This window comes from Leptonotus elevatus, chromosome 10, assembly GCF_054856555.1.
Source record: "Leptonotus elevatus isolate MCC_2025b chromosome 10, RoL_Lele_1.0, whole genome shotgun sequence".
Taxonomy (NCBI): Eukaryota; Metazoa; Chordata; class Actinopteri; order Syngnathiformes; family Syngnathidae; genus Leptonotus; species Leptonotus elevatus.
The window spans coordinates 9,475,931-9,490,987 of NC_141248.1; the positions used below are offsets into that span (position 1 = coordinate 9,475,931).

Consider the following 15,057-nt stretch of genomic DNA (forward strand, 5'->3'; position numbering starts at 1 on the left):
CATGTGTCCCCATCTTATAATTACCTTCCATTAGGGTTGAAATCTGCTTGATGGCAGCATTAGTAAGAGCTCAGGTTTAGTTCCTAAAACTGAAAAGCATGTCTCGACATCTCAAGGTGCACTCACCTGCTCTTCCTCAGGAGAAGCAATTATGTCAGGAAGAGTGGGGGGTAAGAGACGTCCCCAGATGGCCTTCCTGTCGAGACCTGGCTAATTGGCAGTGTTACACATTCAGAGCAGGTTCAAGAGAAAGGCCTCACCTCTTGCTTTTCTACCGGCCCTACATCTTTGTTTGTCTTGTTTTGCTTTGTCAACACTTCCCTTTCATATGCATATCTACATGTTTTATTCATGGCGGCTTGGAATAAAATCATCCTTGTTATTGTGCACGTGTACAACTAGCACACAACAAGCTATGTATATGTGAAGTCTGAAATTTAAAACTCGTTTTGTGACACAGCCCCTCTCCCCTTCCCCTCCCCCTCTCTGCTGTCTAAGAAATCAACAATTAATGTGAATAACATGCTGTGTGTGCACATTATCCAGGATTGTACATACTGCACTATTCTTGAAAATTGCAAGGTGGATAATGGTAGGATGATGCTAGTTGAGGGAAATTAAAAGCACACATCTGAGGCTGTTTGAGAAAAAAAAATGACAGGACAGTTATCTTAAAACACATTTTCATGCTCAGCATTACATTCAAGATTGTAATTTAGCAGTAAGATGACTTTTGCGACATTTTAGTAATGGGTGATGGATGATAAATCTGTCCATCTATTTTCTGCATCCCTTTTTGATGAGTGGTAGGGTACATCCTGTACTAGCCTGGAAACCAGACTAATCGCTGTAACCAGCGGATGAGTCAGGTCACAGTCTGCATTAAACGCATTTCTGAGGTGGGGCAAACAGACATTAAAAAGATCCAATCAGCAAAAACAGACATGATGTCATAAAAGTTGGACGTATGTGTGAAAGAGTAGTAAAATATGAAATGTATAATATTCATATGTAAGTCCGGGAGTAAACTGTAGCGGTGGGAGGATACGGGGTAAATTCAACATGGCTACTCAAAGAAAGACAGTCGTTGCGGTAAAAATGATTAGTGTGAAAAAAAAATAAAGAATTGAAGATTTTGAAGACTGTTACTCACAAAGAATACGTCACAGCAAATAAACTGATTTGATTGCATGGTTCGTTTTGAGCCAGGCTGGAATTGCTTTCAATGGCTGAGTGAGCAGACCAACTTTATTTTGTTCAAGAAAGTGGGTTTGGCTTTGTCAGGCTAATCTTGGAGATCCTGGAGTCACTTGCAAAGCCAATAATCAGTTAATTCCATGTTGGATGGGAAATGAGTGGACCCAAATAAACTAGAGGACTATTGCTAATGAGACCTGAATATGACCCAAACTGAAAATACCAGAATCCAGGAAAAAAAAAACAGCCATAACAAATTGGTAATTATCAAGAACCATGTCAAGTGTGTATCCCTGATGAATAGATAACTATTTGATTTATGATTTAGTGATTTGAGAGTGTAAATGGCATTCAACATGTGTAAATGTCAAATCTGTTACTCTGATGATTCACATGTTGCTGCATGCATCAGAAGTACAATGTCGTATTTGGACTACTTATAAAGGAGAGAGAGGGCTATTGTTTCATTATATACTGGCAGCACACCTGTGCTGAAGTCTCGTCCTGGTTGTTATGTGCCAGGTGTGTTGCATCAGAGGTGTTGCATCATATGTGCTCAGACTTGTATACCTGTTTGTCACTTGTCTGGGGAATTTGTGTGAGAGGCAACATAACATGATGATGATCAAAAGTCATGTAATTAGAGGATGATGAAACAAAAAAAATAAGATTTATTTCCGTTTGAGCGTGATTCCTCATATAATTATAGTATGTCTCTGCAACCAACCCAAAACTTGGCAATGCAGTGTGTACACTACACAACAAATTGACAACATGCAGCAGCAGTAGAGTCATTCATTTTTCCCAACTGACAAACAAAGGTCTCATGCCACATAAAAAAAAAATAATAATAATGCTAATCTTTGATGTCCTTTAATCGGGTTTGCAAGATAATTTGTGTTGGAAACACTTTCCTTTTCTTAAAGTATTTTTGGTCGAAATTGCTTTTCATGAGACAGTTGGACTCCTCATGAATATTCATATATGTAAATTAGCTTAAATTAGCACCTAAAGTATATTCGACTTGATCACATGGGTAACGATCAAGGAAAAAGTAACTTGCTACAGACATGGGCGAAAATAAATAGTGGGGTATGTGGGGTGGTTAGGGACATAATTCAGGATGAGCTCTCACGCTTACCACTAAAATGCACTCATTCATTTATTTGTAATTGATTTGATAAATAGATTGACCTTTAACTAATTGTTAAGATTACACTTTACCAGTAGAAATCAACTCCCCCAAAATTTACCCCTGGTATTTTAACACCTTAATTTTGGCTGTGCATAAATCCATAGCCAGGATCTTCCAGAATCATGTCAAAATGAGGGGCTTGCACAAAATAGAGCACTGAACCAAAAAAACAAAAAAATTGCCTGCAAGACCCCACCCCACCCCCGACGAGACTGCATTTTTAACTCCATATCCAGCCTGACCCAGATTACCCGTTGTTTTTATTTTATTTGTTGCTGCCAGTGAGAGAAAAACATTTAAATGTTTGCCATTTATAGACAGTTTGTATGCAGGTTTGCTGACCCTGCTCACTCAGGACAAAGTCTATTCGACCCTCCTCCGTCAGGCAGGAGGCTGCGGTCCATTCGGACCGGAACCTCTAGCTACTGTACATGCACAACTTCAATTCCTTGGCTATCAGAGTGATGCACACTAAATAAGCTGCTATCACTTTGAACTACCTACTGTACCTACTGTGTGCCTGTTCCACATTGTCTACACATTGTTGTTGTTTTACACTTGTTTTCTATTTACATTTCATGTTGCACCGTTGGATTGAAAAACAATGTTGGGAATGCACCTTTCCCTACAATGGCAATAATAATAATAATAATAATAATAATAATAATAATAATAATAATAATAATAATAATAATAATAATAATAATAATAATAATAATAATAATAATAATAATACATGTATTCTGATTCTGTTTCAGAGAATGTGTTCGTTCAGGATGTGCCTCAAATATGAAATGAAGCGCCTCTCATAGTAAATGTACGGTATAGTGCATCAACGTGAATACAGAAGTTGACTGGAATGCATTAAAATGCAATTAAATGCAAGAATGTCCCAAAGCTAGTAAAGCAAAAGATAAATACCTCAAAGGCTTTATTTTCTTCTTCCGTTGCACACGTTTCACCATGTTTGAGAGAGGGGAAAAAAACAAGATAAGTAGCAATATATCCCCTATGGGGTTAACCTGTTGGGTTGAGCTGACTTTGTTCCCCCTCTGAGGAATATGCAAATGTGCAATGTTTTTACAGTGAGGGAAAAAAAGAATCAGCCTGTCGCAAGTGTGAGTGGCCCACTGGGAAGCCTGGTCGAGGTACCTGTGTGTGTGTGTGTGTGTGTGTGTTTTTTTTTGGGGGGGGGGAGAAGGATCTGTGACCTACTTTCTACCACAAGAATTAAGTAGGCGAGTACACGGTGAAAGACCCACTTGCGTGATAAGAAGAAAGTTTCCTGCGACATCTGTTCAGGCAACTGGAACAAAGTTTTGGTCACCCTTAGAGAAACTTGAGATGTAAAAGATATTCAGTATATACGCATTAGATATAATTTTGAACAGTTATGTCATTCTCACTATATGTATAATAACATGACTGTTTGCTTTTTGGTGGATATTTTTGTCATCCAGTCAGCACTGTCCTGCAGAGCCCGGTCTTCACCAAACAGCCCGGTAGCATTGTGTACCCTGTGGAATCTATGGAGAAGAACAGAGAGGTGGTATTCAGCTGTGAAGCTCAAGCAAGCCCGCCTCCAGTTTATCAGTGAGTAGCAGTGGCAGTGGATGTCCCATGGAATTATTTGGGTCAATGATCCGCCCCCTCGCCCCCCACCTTGACTGCTGTGTTAACTCTTTTTAATAAGCATCACACGGCTTTAATTGGTTTTAAAGAAACGTTTAATTTGTCAAGTCTGAAGGGGGCTTATTGGAAGCTAATACATGATGATGCTAATGCTTGCATACGCTGAAGCCTTGTGCTGCACGACCCCCATGCAACTAGCCATCATATGACAGAAATATTTGGACGACAGTCTATTTTTCAATGCTATTTCCTCAATAAACCATCACATTCTGTTTGAAATGTAACTTCAGACGGTCATCTTTAATTCAGGAGGTTGCACAGGAGGTTGAAGCTCAGGGCTATCTCAAAATTCAGAGTTTCTTCCCAGGATGGGCTTAATGCTTCTCTGTAGCAATCTTTAATTGCTGCTTGTTTTTAGGTCTTGGTGCCATAACAGTTGTCCGCAGTAAGTGCAAAGCATATACTGTATATAATAATCATAACTGATTTCCCCGAGGCAGACATGTGGCATGTTGCAATTCCAAATTTTGATGGTGTAGTGTATGCAGAATATATATATATATATATATATATATATATATATATATATATATATATATATATATATATATATATATATATATATATGCATTCATTTTTAGTTAATTAAAAGTTTTTTTTAATGCCACTAATATTTTTAAAGCACGATTAATGACTGCCCTTGACTTAGAAAGCCTGTACTGGGGGAATTCCAGTCTTAACACAGAAGACATGTCCACGTAAAAATTTAGCAGTAATAAATTTAACAATAATGCATTGTGGAGACCGGAGTCAATTTGTATTTTACAATTTTAAAAATGTGCAGAATTTCACAAGTTACTTCATACTTACTTCAGCTATTAATATAAAAATAAATATGCACTGAGCTGTCACCAATGTCTTACAAATGCAATTATGCCATCTAGTAGCAGAATTTTATTTTTTTTACAGCACAGCACATCTTTTTAATTTTAACTCAATTTAATGAATTATTATGAAAAAACTGTATCCATGACTAAAAGATGCAGCCATATCTCACATAGTGATATGAGTTATTTTTAAAACATCGATGTGTCATTAAAATATTTGAATAATGAATAAATACTAAAATAAAACTTTATTGTTTGACCCTTATCTTTTAAAGATTCTGACAATGGTATGTGTCTTTTGTATTACATTTCCAAACAGCATCAGAAAAATTATTATTAGTCATATTTATTTTTTTGTGATTGATACAAATTAAGGCATCAGGCTTAACAAAGTGAACAGCCTGCCCAACATTTAAAGCCTCATAAGCCAGATGGTGTTGTATTTATGCCACTGTGTACACGGTCTGTTACATGATCGCATAAAGCATGTGCCTTAAAGTGGAGCTGCTGTTGTTGACTGCTTGCCTGCATAAATCACTGTAAATAGAGTTATTAAATAATGTAGTAAACACTGCTTGACATATTCATAAGATATTATGATGAGGTTCCAGAACCCAAATAAATGTATCCTTCAATGCGTTGAATTGATCTGGCATCTTATTTATTAAAAAAAAAAAAAAGTACATAAGGAACCTATGTAAAATAGGCGTATAAATAATCAGAAAATAGTGTGGACACAAAAATACACACTTATCAGAGCATGCAGGAGCGCTACTAGGATGTGTCTTTGGTGCTCTTCAGTGGCGTTATCACCGAAGCACTTAAAAAAAAAAAAACAGGAAACAAAGGCACTCAAAGTCGTTGTAGATAAAAGGCCTTTATTATAACATGGCCAGTTGATTCAAAAGTTGCCTTCATCAGCACGCCTGCAAATATTTGTAAATAAATTTGGGCTGAAGATTTGGGCGGGGTAAGGTTCGCCCCATTTTTCCCAATGTATTTCAATGGACAACAATTATATGCAAATTTTGGCTGTTTGTGGGCTGGGCTTTACTGTGGGCTTTACTGTACAGTCAACCCCCTGCGGAGGTTGACTGTACAGTAAATACACAAATTGTTTAAAGTGGAAGTAAACCTTAAACATTTCTTGACAATAATATGTTATATGTGACCTCATTTTTCTAAACAAGTTTTACATTTATAAAATATGAGATATCAAGCAAAATCCAGACATTTTTATTAGTGCTGTCAAAGTTAAAGCGTTCATTGATTATTTAATCACAAAAAATGATTGCATTAATCATGAAATAACGCAGATCAATCACACTATTAATTTTGACCATAGATTATCCTTTAGCGTGACTGCGGATGGCTACGTTTAAGGTAGCACAGGTTGTGTTTGAGCAATAAACATAAATTCATGCATTAAAGTAAAGCATTAATGAATGTTTGCGTATCACATTTAGAATATTTGTTCATGTCAAAATATCAAGGTCATTTTTTTCCATTTTAAATTATGCAAGTAATTAACTGATTAGAAAAAGAGGAGGATGAGCGTGTGCAGTGGATCAAAATGATGACATCCTCATAACATTAAATGTCAAAAGAGTTAACACATAACCGGTGCTCTTCAAATTTGGCGAGGAAAAAATGTAAATAAAAAAGGCTTTTTTTATTAAGCGATTAATCGTGATTAATACAAATTCTAAAATGTGATTAATCTGACTAAAAAATTTAATCGTTTAACAGCTCAAATTTGTATCCATCTCAGGGGCGGCCATTTTGGCACTTTCTGTCGACTGAAGATGACATCACAGCTGGTCAGGGCTCAGGCAATAACCAATCAGAGCTCACCTGTTTTCTGAAGCTGAGCTGTAATTGGTTGTTACCTGAGACCTGAGCAACATTGATGTCATCTTTGGTTGACAGCAAGTGGCAAAATGCCCCCCACCCCCCTGAAATGGATAAAAACGGTGTGATTTTGTTGCTTAACTCATATTCCACTAAGACAATATTAACCATAATACCATATTTAGGCAACGTTCCCACTGCAGGTCTTAATGCTCAATTCCGATTTTTTGGGTGAAATTCGATTTTTTTGAGTAAGCATTCACATTACCTATTAATTGCGACCTCATTCTGGTCTGCTGTGTAGATATAATGCGTCCCCAAAGTGACCCGCATGCGCAGAAGAAGATACAACGTCACTCACAACGCCGTGTTTGCCGCAGTAAATACGTATGGTCGAGCATGTCAGGCAAAAATCCGGATACGTATCCGATCTAGGACCACATATGAAAGTGACCCAGGTCGCATATGAAAAAATCGGAATTGAACTGTTCAGACTGACATAAAACAAGTCAGCTACAGGTCGCATTTGGGCAAAAAATCAGATCAGTGTGAACGTATCCGAATGTTTGCAATGCGACCGCAGTCTGACTGGCCAAAAAATCCAATATGCGCACCGCGTCGGGATTTATGCTTGACGCATCCGCGAGGTCCGCATGGCTAAGGAGACGTACGTGAATCGGCAAAGTTGTTTCGAGTAACAGTTGTGACTTTATGTTTGACTTCAATTTAATCCCACTTAAAACATGCAGTCTAAAGATAACATTTGTGGTGGTGATATTGGTCATTTAGCCACGCAGACGGCTAATTTATAACGTGCCGCAATGACGTGACGTCATTGTTAGGGAGGGGAAAAAAAGGAGAGGTCTCTGTGATCTGAGGCGCTCGAACAGGCTTGCCTCATTTTCGCAAAATATTATTTCTACCTCCTCCTACGTCACTCCTCTGTAGATATGAGATGATAAAAATATGAGCCCCGATGAAAGACTTATAAAAGTCCGTGGCTCTGACATGCTGCACCATACGTATTTACTTCGGCAAACACAGCGTTGTGAGTGACGTCGTATCTTCTTCTGCGCATGCGGGTCACTTTGGGGACGCATTACGTCCACACAACAGACAGACTGAGGTCGCACATAATAGGTAATGTGAAGGCCTGCTAAAAAAAAATCAGATTTCACCAAAAACTCGGACCTGCAGTGTGAACGTAGCCTTAGACTAGTGGGGCTGCATAGAACATATTAATAAAAACATTTGGGGTTGACTTCCCCTTTAAATAGATATTGCTCCATCTTCTGATTGGATGGGTGATTTTTATTTATTTATTTAACTTTCTGATCAATTCCAAAATCCTGATTGTGTAAAGCCTGACGATTTTGAGATATTTTTTTTCACACATCTACATGCAATATTCCCTGCAGTACAGTGAAAAGAAAAATATTTAAATCAATCCAAACGGAATATTTCCAAATATGCAGTATCAGGTCAATGCTGAGCCGTTGGACATCTGCTCCAATTTATAGTTAACTATACTCTGATAATCCTTACAAACGAGAAACATTGCCATCTTTCCCAGTGTAGAATGCAAGTAGGCATGTGTTTTAATTGTGGAACAATAATGATTTACAACTCAAATTTATGCTGTTTGACTGCTGTCTCGAAAGATGGATGCTCCGCAATTATGGTTATGAGGTCCTTGGCACTACAGTAGTTCATGACTGCTGGGATTAACGCATGAAGGGGACAAATTGTTGTGGTTCCCACGTACACACAAAAACTGTATTTGACGAATTTACGTGATGATGTTGATGTAACACATTTTTTACATTCTGTTTTTAGATGGAAACTTAATGGCACAGAAATCCGTCCCAAATCTGGATCTCACTACAGTTTAACTGGAGGCAACCTCAGAATCAGTCATCTGAACAAAGAAAACGATGCTGGAACATATCAGTGCCTCGCCTCCAACGCTTTTGGAACCATCGTCAGCCGAGAGGCCAGTCTAACATTTGCATGTGAGTCTCAATTGTTACAATGAACAAGAATTACAGCCAACATAATGTACTGGAACTTCATCAATCAACAGCTCAAAACAAATCTGTAATAATCATGCACTCAAAGGGTTGTTTATGCATGAGCTGAAGCCTTTACCAGCTGACTTTATATGCGTGAGGTGGAGTATACCATGATTTGGTTGCCAGTCTATGACGGGGCACTTAAAAAAAAAAAAACTATTCACAGTTACCACACTGGCAAAACACACAAACAGCAAGTTGATGCTAAACATAAGAGCGGCGGTTGAAATTTGTGTTTGTGTCTGGAACTGTAAGTTCTTTAATTTAAAATCTAAGACATGTTTTTTGTTCATGTTTTTTGTTCATGTTTTTTGTTCATGTTTTTATGATGTTCTGAACCATAGCTTTAAACCTTTACTTGCAACCAAACTTTTTGGTGATTTCCATTAGAATCACTGGCATTGGGCCGAAACCTCCTATGTCACAATTGAGAAAAAAATAAATCACTTTTTTTCCACAAATCTATGCTATTTATCTATTGTCTACCTTGTTTTTGAAAATTATTCACCAGTGTGGACTAGGGTTATCATAGTTTTGGAAATTTCATTACAGTTGGTTTTTATTTCGTTTTTTGAGTTTTGTTTTTTAAATGTAGTTAGCTTTAGTTAGGCCTGGGCAAAAATAGCCGAAAAATCGAATGTTGATTTTCATTCAGGACGATAACGATTTTAATCGATTTTAATCTAATAAACACAACAAACGTTTATTTAAAGGTGTCATTTATTCAAAAATAAATCCTGTGGGAAAATGTTCAGACAACAATAATGTATACTAATTCTAAATCAGTTTTAACATAAACTTAACATTCATACTTAGGAAAATTACAACTCACAATAATATCTGGATTTAACAGAACATAAGAACAACATTTTATAATAATCCAGAAGACAAAATTAGATTTCTTGATTTAGCAATTTTTCAACAATTCGATTTTGAAAATAATTAATTAATTATGATTAATTAGATTTATTGCCCAGCCCTAGTTTTAGTTAGTTAAAAAATGCTTAGTTTTAGTTACGTTTTAGTTTTCTTTTCTTTTTTTAAATTTGTATTACTTATGTGCAAGATTGAAAAAATACCATGGTAAAATGAAAAAAAGTAACACACTTCTTACGCAGCTTTTCATTTCAGTTGAATTAAATGGAAAAGCAGGCAAGGCGAGCCATTGGAGCCAAAAGTCAAACATGCAAAATTGTCAGCTAGGATCGACATCGTCTGAAGGTGCTTTTCTATTGGCTGCTGCTAGATGACATCATTTTTGTTTGACACACTTTCAAACGTCCTTATTCCGGTTAATATCGAAATAAATCACTTTTTAAAAACAACCCCAAAGGCTCACGTATGAAATTAATTACCAAAGATGAAAACTAAGGACAGTGTCATGATAATCTTGGTGTTGACAATGTCTTGCGCTCTTGAACAACAGCATGCTCTTTTGTGGGTTTTGGAGATACGTGGATTTGGCCCGACGCCAGCGATTTATATAACTTTCCATTTGTATGAGGTATTGGTGTACCATTTTACATAATCAGTGACTAGAATCAATTGACATACTAATCAAGGGCAGCAAGTATTGAGTGGGAGCGCCCATCAGTTATCCTAGCCTCGGGAGGTGGACAGCCACAACCCTTGTGAGTAGCATCATCCATCAAAAGTTTGTGACACAGAGAAGAAGAGGGCAAACAATTTGGAAAGTGGCCAATTTCAAAGAATAACCTTGGAGGCATTGTGCTGCATGTGGACTAACATTGTTTTCTGCTGAAAAATAAGTTTTGCAGAACAGTGTGTTTATTCTTTTACACAATTAGGAGATGTTTGTACAGCAATTTCACAGTCTGGGAAGAGCATTTCTTCACTATGGGGAAGTTTGTAGTTAAGCACACATTTGAATATCTTACTGTTCCTAAAGCACACTGGTTTAAGTTCAATAATTTCCTGTATTGTGCTGTGAAAATACCCTGCGATTTAGCACCATTACCGCCTTTTAGAACAATTAGTCACCAGCAACAAGATTAAAACTGCTCTGATGTCTAATTAAAGGGAATGGCTCACACTCTGAACTAAATGACTATTTTAGAAGACAGAGCATCTTCTTCAAAAAGCACTTTGCTTTCCTGAAGTCATGCTCAAACTAACTTGTCTGGATTTCATGATGAGTTTAATATTACTGTCCAAAACCACACTATAAAAAATAAGCACATTTTCTCTGACTTCACCAAAAGAGAAAACAGGCTTTGTCATTGTAGAAATTATTCTTTTTTTGTTTTTGTCGAAAATAAAATATTTAGGGTTGTTCAATACAACTATTTTCAGACCGATATTTTGAGTATTCAACTCTTCAGTACTCACCGATGCCAATTCCAAGTGCTAATACAATTGGTACGTTTGATACATAAAAAAAACAAAAAAAACAATGACAGATAATTTTAAAGAATGACCTGTATTCTGTATCCCCCAAAAAAAGATTTCCTCAAAGTTGCATGAAATGAATGAACTTTATCCTCACAATGGTCGCCGGCGTGCTGAGGTCTATCCAAGCTGTCTTCAGGCAGTAGGCAGCCAATCACAGGGAACACACAAATGAATAATCGCTCACACTCACACCTAGGCACAATTCAGAGTGTTGAATTAACCTACCATACATGCTTTTTGGAATATGAGAGGGAACCGGAGTACCCGTAGAAAACCCACACAGACATGGGGAGAACATGTAAACTCCACCCAGGAAGGCCGGAGTTAGGATTCGATCTCACAACCTCTGCATTGGTATGCGAATTTGCTAACCAGTCATTCACGGTGCCGCCCTAATTAGCTCATAAGGCATATTTTGTATTGGATAAATAATTAATAATAATAATAAATAATTTAATTAAATAAAAATAAAAAATAATAATAAAATTAAGCAAATAATCCAGTGGCCAGAAAAAGTTACAATCAAAATATGTTGTAGTACAACCATCTGGTGAGAGGAAAACGTTCCCTTGCAGGTGTTTTATAAGAATTAAAAAAATAAGAAAAGAAGAAACAACATGCTCATTTCTCAGATTTTCATGAAGCTTACTTTCTTGTCAACGCCAAAGCATGTGCTATCAATACAGAAAAGGCATTTTTGATTATTTGGTTTTAGCGACATCCACAAACATGTAATGCGGCAAGATTTTCCCTAAATGTCATATCTATTCAAATCTACAGGGTGATTAAAAAAGAATATGCCAAAATCATCATGCGATATTTAAAAAACTAAAAACAATACAAATCTCTAGCTTGGACACGTGTTGTACGTACCTTCAAGTTTTTTCCCCCATGTTTTAAAAGTGCTCAATGTGGCCACCACCGTCAGAACGGACAACATCAAGCCGATATGAGAATTCCTCCCATTCCCTCCCATTCCCTTAATCCTCGCTTATCGGCTCGATGTTATCTGTGCTGCCGGTGGTGGCTACATTGAGCACTTGTAAACATGGAATAAAAACTTGAAGGTATGTACAACACATGTACAAGCTAGAGATTTCTTTTTGAGTTTTTGGTTTTTGAAATATTGCATGATGATTTGGGTGAATTATTTTAAATGACCCTATATATTTAAATAGAACAAGACGCGTCCAAGCTAACGTTTTTCACTTTTGAAATATTGCATGATGATTTTGGCCTATTTTGGTTGATAAAATGCATCGCATGGCGCAATATATGTTAATTAATAAAGTTATAAGGACGTGGCAGCCGATGTCAGTATCGATCCCCGTTGCGAATACTGATCCGTTGAAATATAACTTGGTATAGGCCCGTTACAATACCTGGTATCGGTCCTTACCCATCCCTAAAAATGTCCATTATCCATGAAAAACAACGTGATTTTTTAAATTATTTTTTTCGTGAGCAGCAGATAATAGTGTTGGTTTTATCCTATACAGTAGCATTCCTGAACAAATGTGCAGTCTCACTATTGTGGATAGACAATAAATAGTTAGGGTAAGAAACTCTGCCATGTTTCAAAATTACCACTTTAATTTATCTGTCATTAAAGTTACTAGTAAACAATATGACAATGAAACGTTCTTCCTAAATTACAACACATAATCTGACTTCATTGTACAACATTTGTTCTCACAATAATGATTATCTAGGACTGGATGACAACAAAAAATATTAAAAATAGCTCCATATCTTAAATTATGAGAATTTGAATAGATCAAAACATAAATGACAAAAGGCAACCAAATCAGCAAAGAATGTGCTCACCTTCCTAAGTGGCTGCAAGCGATGAGATGGACCACTTGAATAGAATGTGTATATTTATAGCTGTAAATGATTGCCTCCATTGTTTTACCTGACATGACCTCAGGGTTTATTAGAGAAGTAAGTATGTCTTCTGTCAAACCAAAGTCAAATTAGAAGGAAAGCTAATTTCTAAGCAAAATGTCACAATGTCTAAGAGACAGAAATGGCAAACTTTGATCTTTTAACCAACCCTGATTTTAAAATGCCAACACCGATTCCAACAAATGCTTTCTGTGAAGGCTTTGCAGACCACTTCAGAAGTAAAATCCATGGCATTAGTTCCAGTTTTTTAGTTCATCAGAATATAAGTGTTAAATAAATAATAAATCTGTACAGTCACCTACCTGAGGAAACACTGGAAAGTTTTGCCCTGGTTGATGGAAGGACACTTGGTGGAGTTTTCTCCCAGCTCAACCCAACAACCTGCCTTTTAGATCCATTTGTCACATCACTTAGAAAGGTATTTTGTGGATTTTTTTAGGTATAGATTTTAAATACAGTAAATTTCTCTCTTCAGACAGGTGTCTTTCCCGCCGCCTTTAAAATGGTGGTGGTGAATCCCCTTCTACAATTTAGACCCCAGTATAAGTAAAATACCGTCCTGTATCCCACTTACTGTTTTTTTTTTTCAATTGAATTCTTTTTTTATATATAAATAATAGTGTTTATCTGGTTTTAGGATGAACCATAGTACCGAGACTGCCCTTATAAAGATTTAAAATGATATCCGGTGGAATATAGACTTGAAAAAACTTCCAGTCTTCGTGCTACTGGATTTAAGTGCTGCCTTTGATACGGTAGATCACCACATTTTATCAAACAGACTTAGAAACCCGGTGAGCATCTCTGGTCCTGCTTTTAACTGGTTTTGTTCATATCTCACAGATTTCTTTGTAAGTATATGGATACAAGTTCCTCAGGAACCCAAGGTATTAAATGTGGGGTTCCCCAAGGCTCAATGTGAGGCCAATTACTTTTTAATCTTTCCATGCTTGCCCATGAGGATGTCATCAGGAGACACTGTGTCAACTTCCACAGTTACGCTGACGATACAAAGCTGTACATTGCCATCTTTCCTGATGACACGGTGCCTAATGATACCCTTTTAAATTGTATTTTAGATATTAAGTTATGGATGGCAGATCATTTCCTACAGCTCAACCACGACAAAACAGAGATTTTAGTTATCGGTCCTGAAGGTCAGAGAGAGAAACTTTTACCAGAACTATACGAGATTTTAAACCCCTGCAATGTGTGAAGAACTTGGACGCCATCTTTGACTCTGATCTTGATTTTATTCCTCATATTTAGATTGTAACCAAGATTGTTTTTTACCATCTTAAGAATATTGCCAGAGTTCGCCCGTTTCTCTCGCAGACCAACACGGAGATGCTAATGCATCCTTTAATTTCTTGTCATTTAGATTACTGTAATGCCTTGCTCTCTGGTCTTCCCAGAAGGAATATTTTAAGCTTACAACTACTTCAGAATTCAGCTGCACGTATGCTGACCGTGACCAGAGGGCGGGAGCACATTACACCAGTTTTAGTCTAGCACTACTAGAATTCTAAAACAACTACATCTCCCAGAGCAGTCATTTTGACGGCTTGCACTCTCACACTCACGTACTAATATGGTTATTACTTGCTGTTTCGAGTAGCTAATAAAGCTCCTCTCTTGCTTTTCTGTGGGAAACGGGTGTATTAATTTTGATTATCAGGCTTGTACCACCAAAAACGTCATGACTCCATCACATCTAGGAGCATATTCTTTACTCTAGTATAAGCTTTTTCTCAACCTTGAGCTGTGTCGCCACTTCCAGTGGAGCCGTACAGGCTCCTCTTAGCCAGGAGTGGGCTAGTGTTATTCGGACTTGCTGTCTGAAACTGCCGAGCGATCCAGCGACCACTCTACGTGATTCGTCAGACTCTCTTTCAGCTTCTCA

The 15,057-nt window shown here is 37.2% G+C and overlaps 1 protein-coding gene across 2 annotated transcripts in view; it reads left to right on the plus strand.

The window, feature by feature from the left end:
- LOC147166959 (contactin-4-like) overlaps positions 1-15,057 on the plus strand; it is a 141,329-nt gene that overhangs the window by 26,177 nt on the left and 100,095 nt on the right. For both annotated transcript variants that reach the window (XM_086087419.1, XM_086087420.1), the window contains exons 3-4: positions 3,853-3,985; positions 8,599-8,774. In XM_086087419.1, the coding sequence (XP_085943545.1) occupies positions 3,853-3,985; positions 8,599-8,774 (309 nt within the window). The remainder of the gene's footprint in view (positions 1-3,852; positions 3,986-8,598; positions 8,775-15,057) is intronic.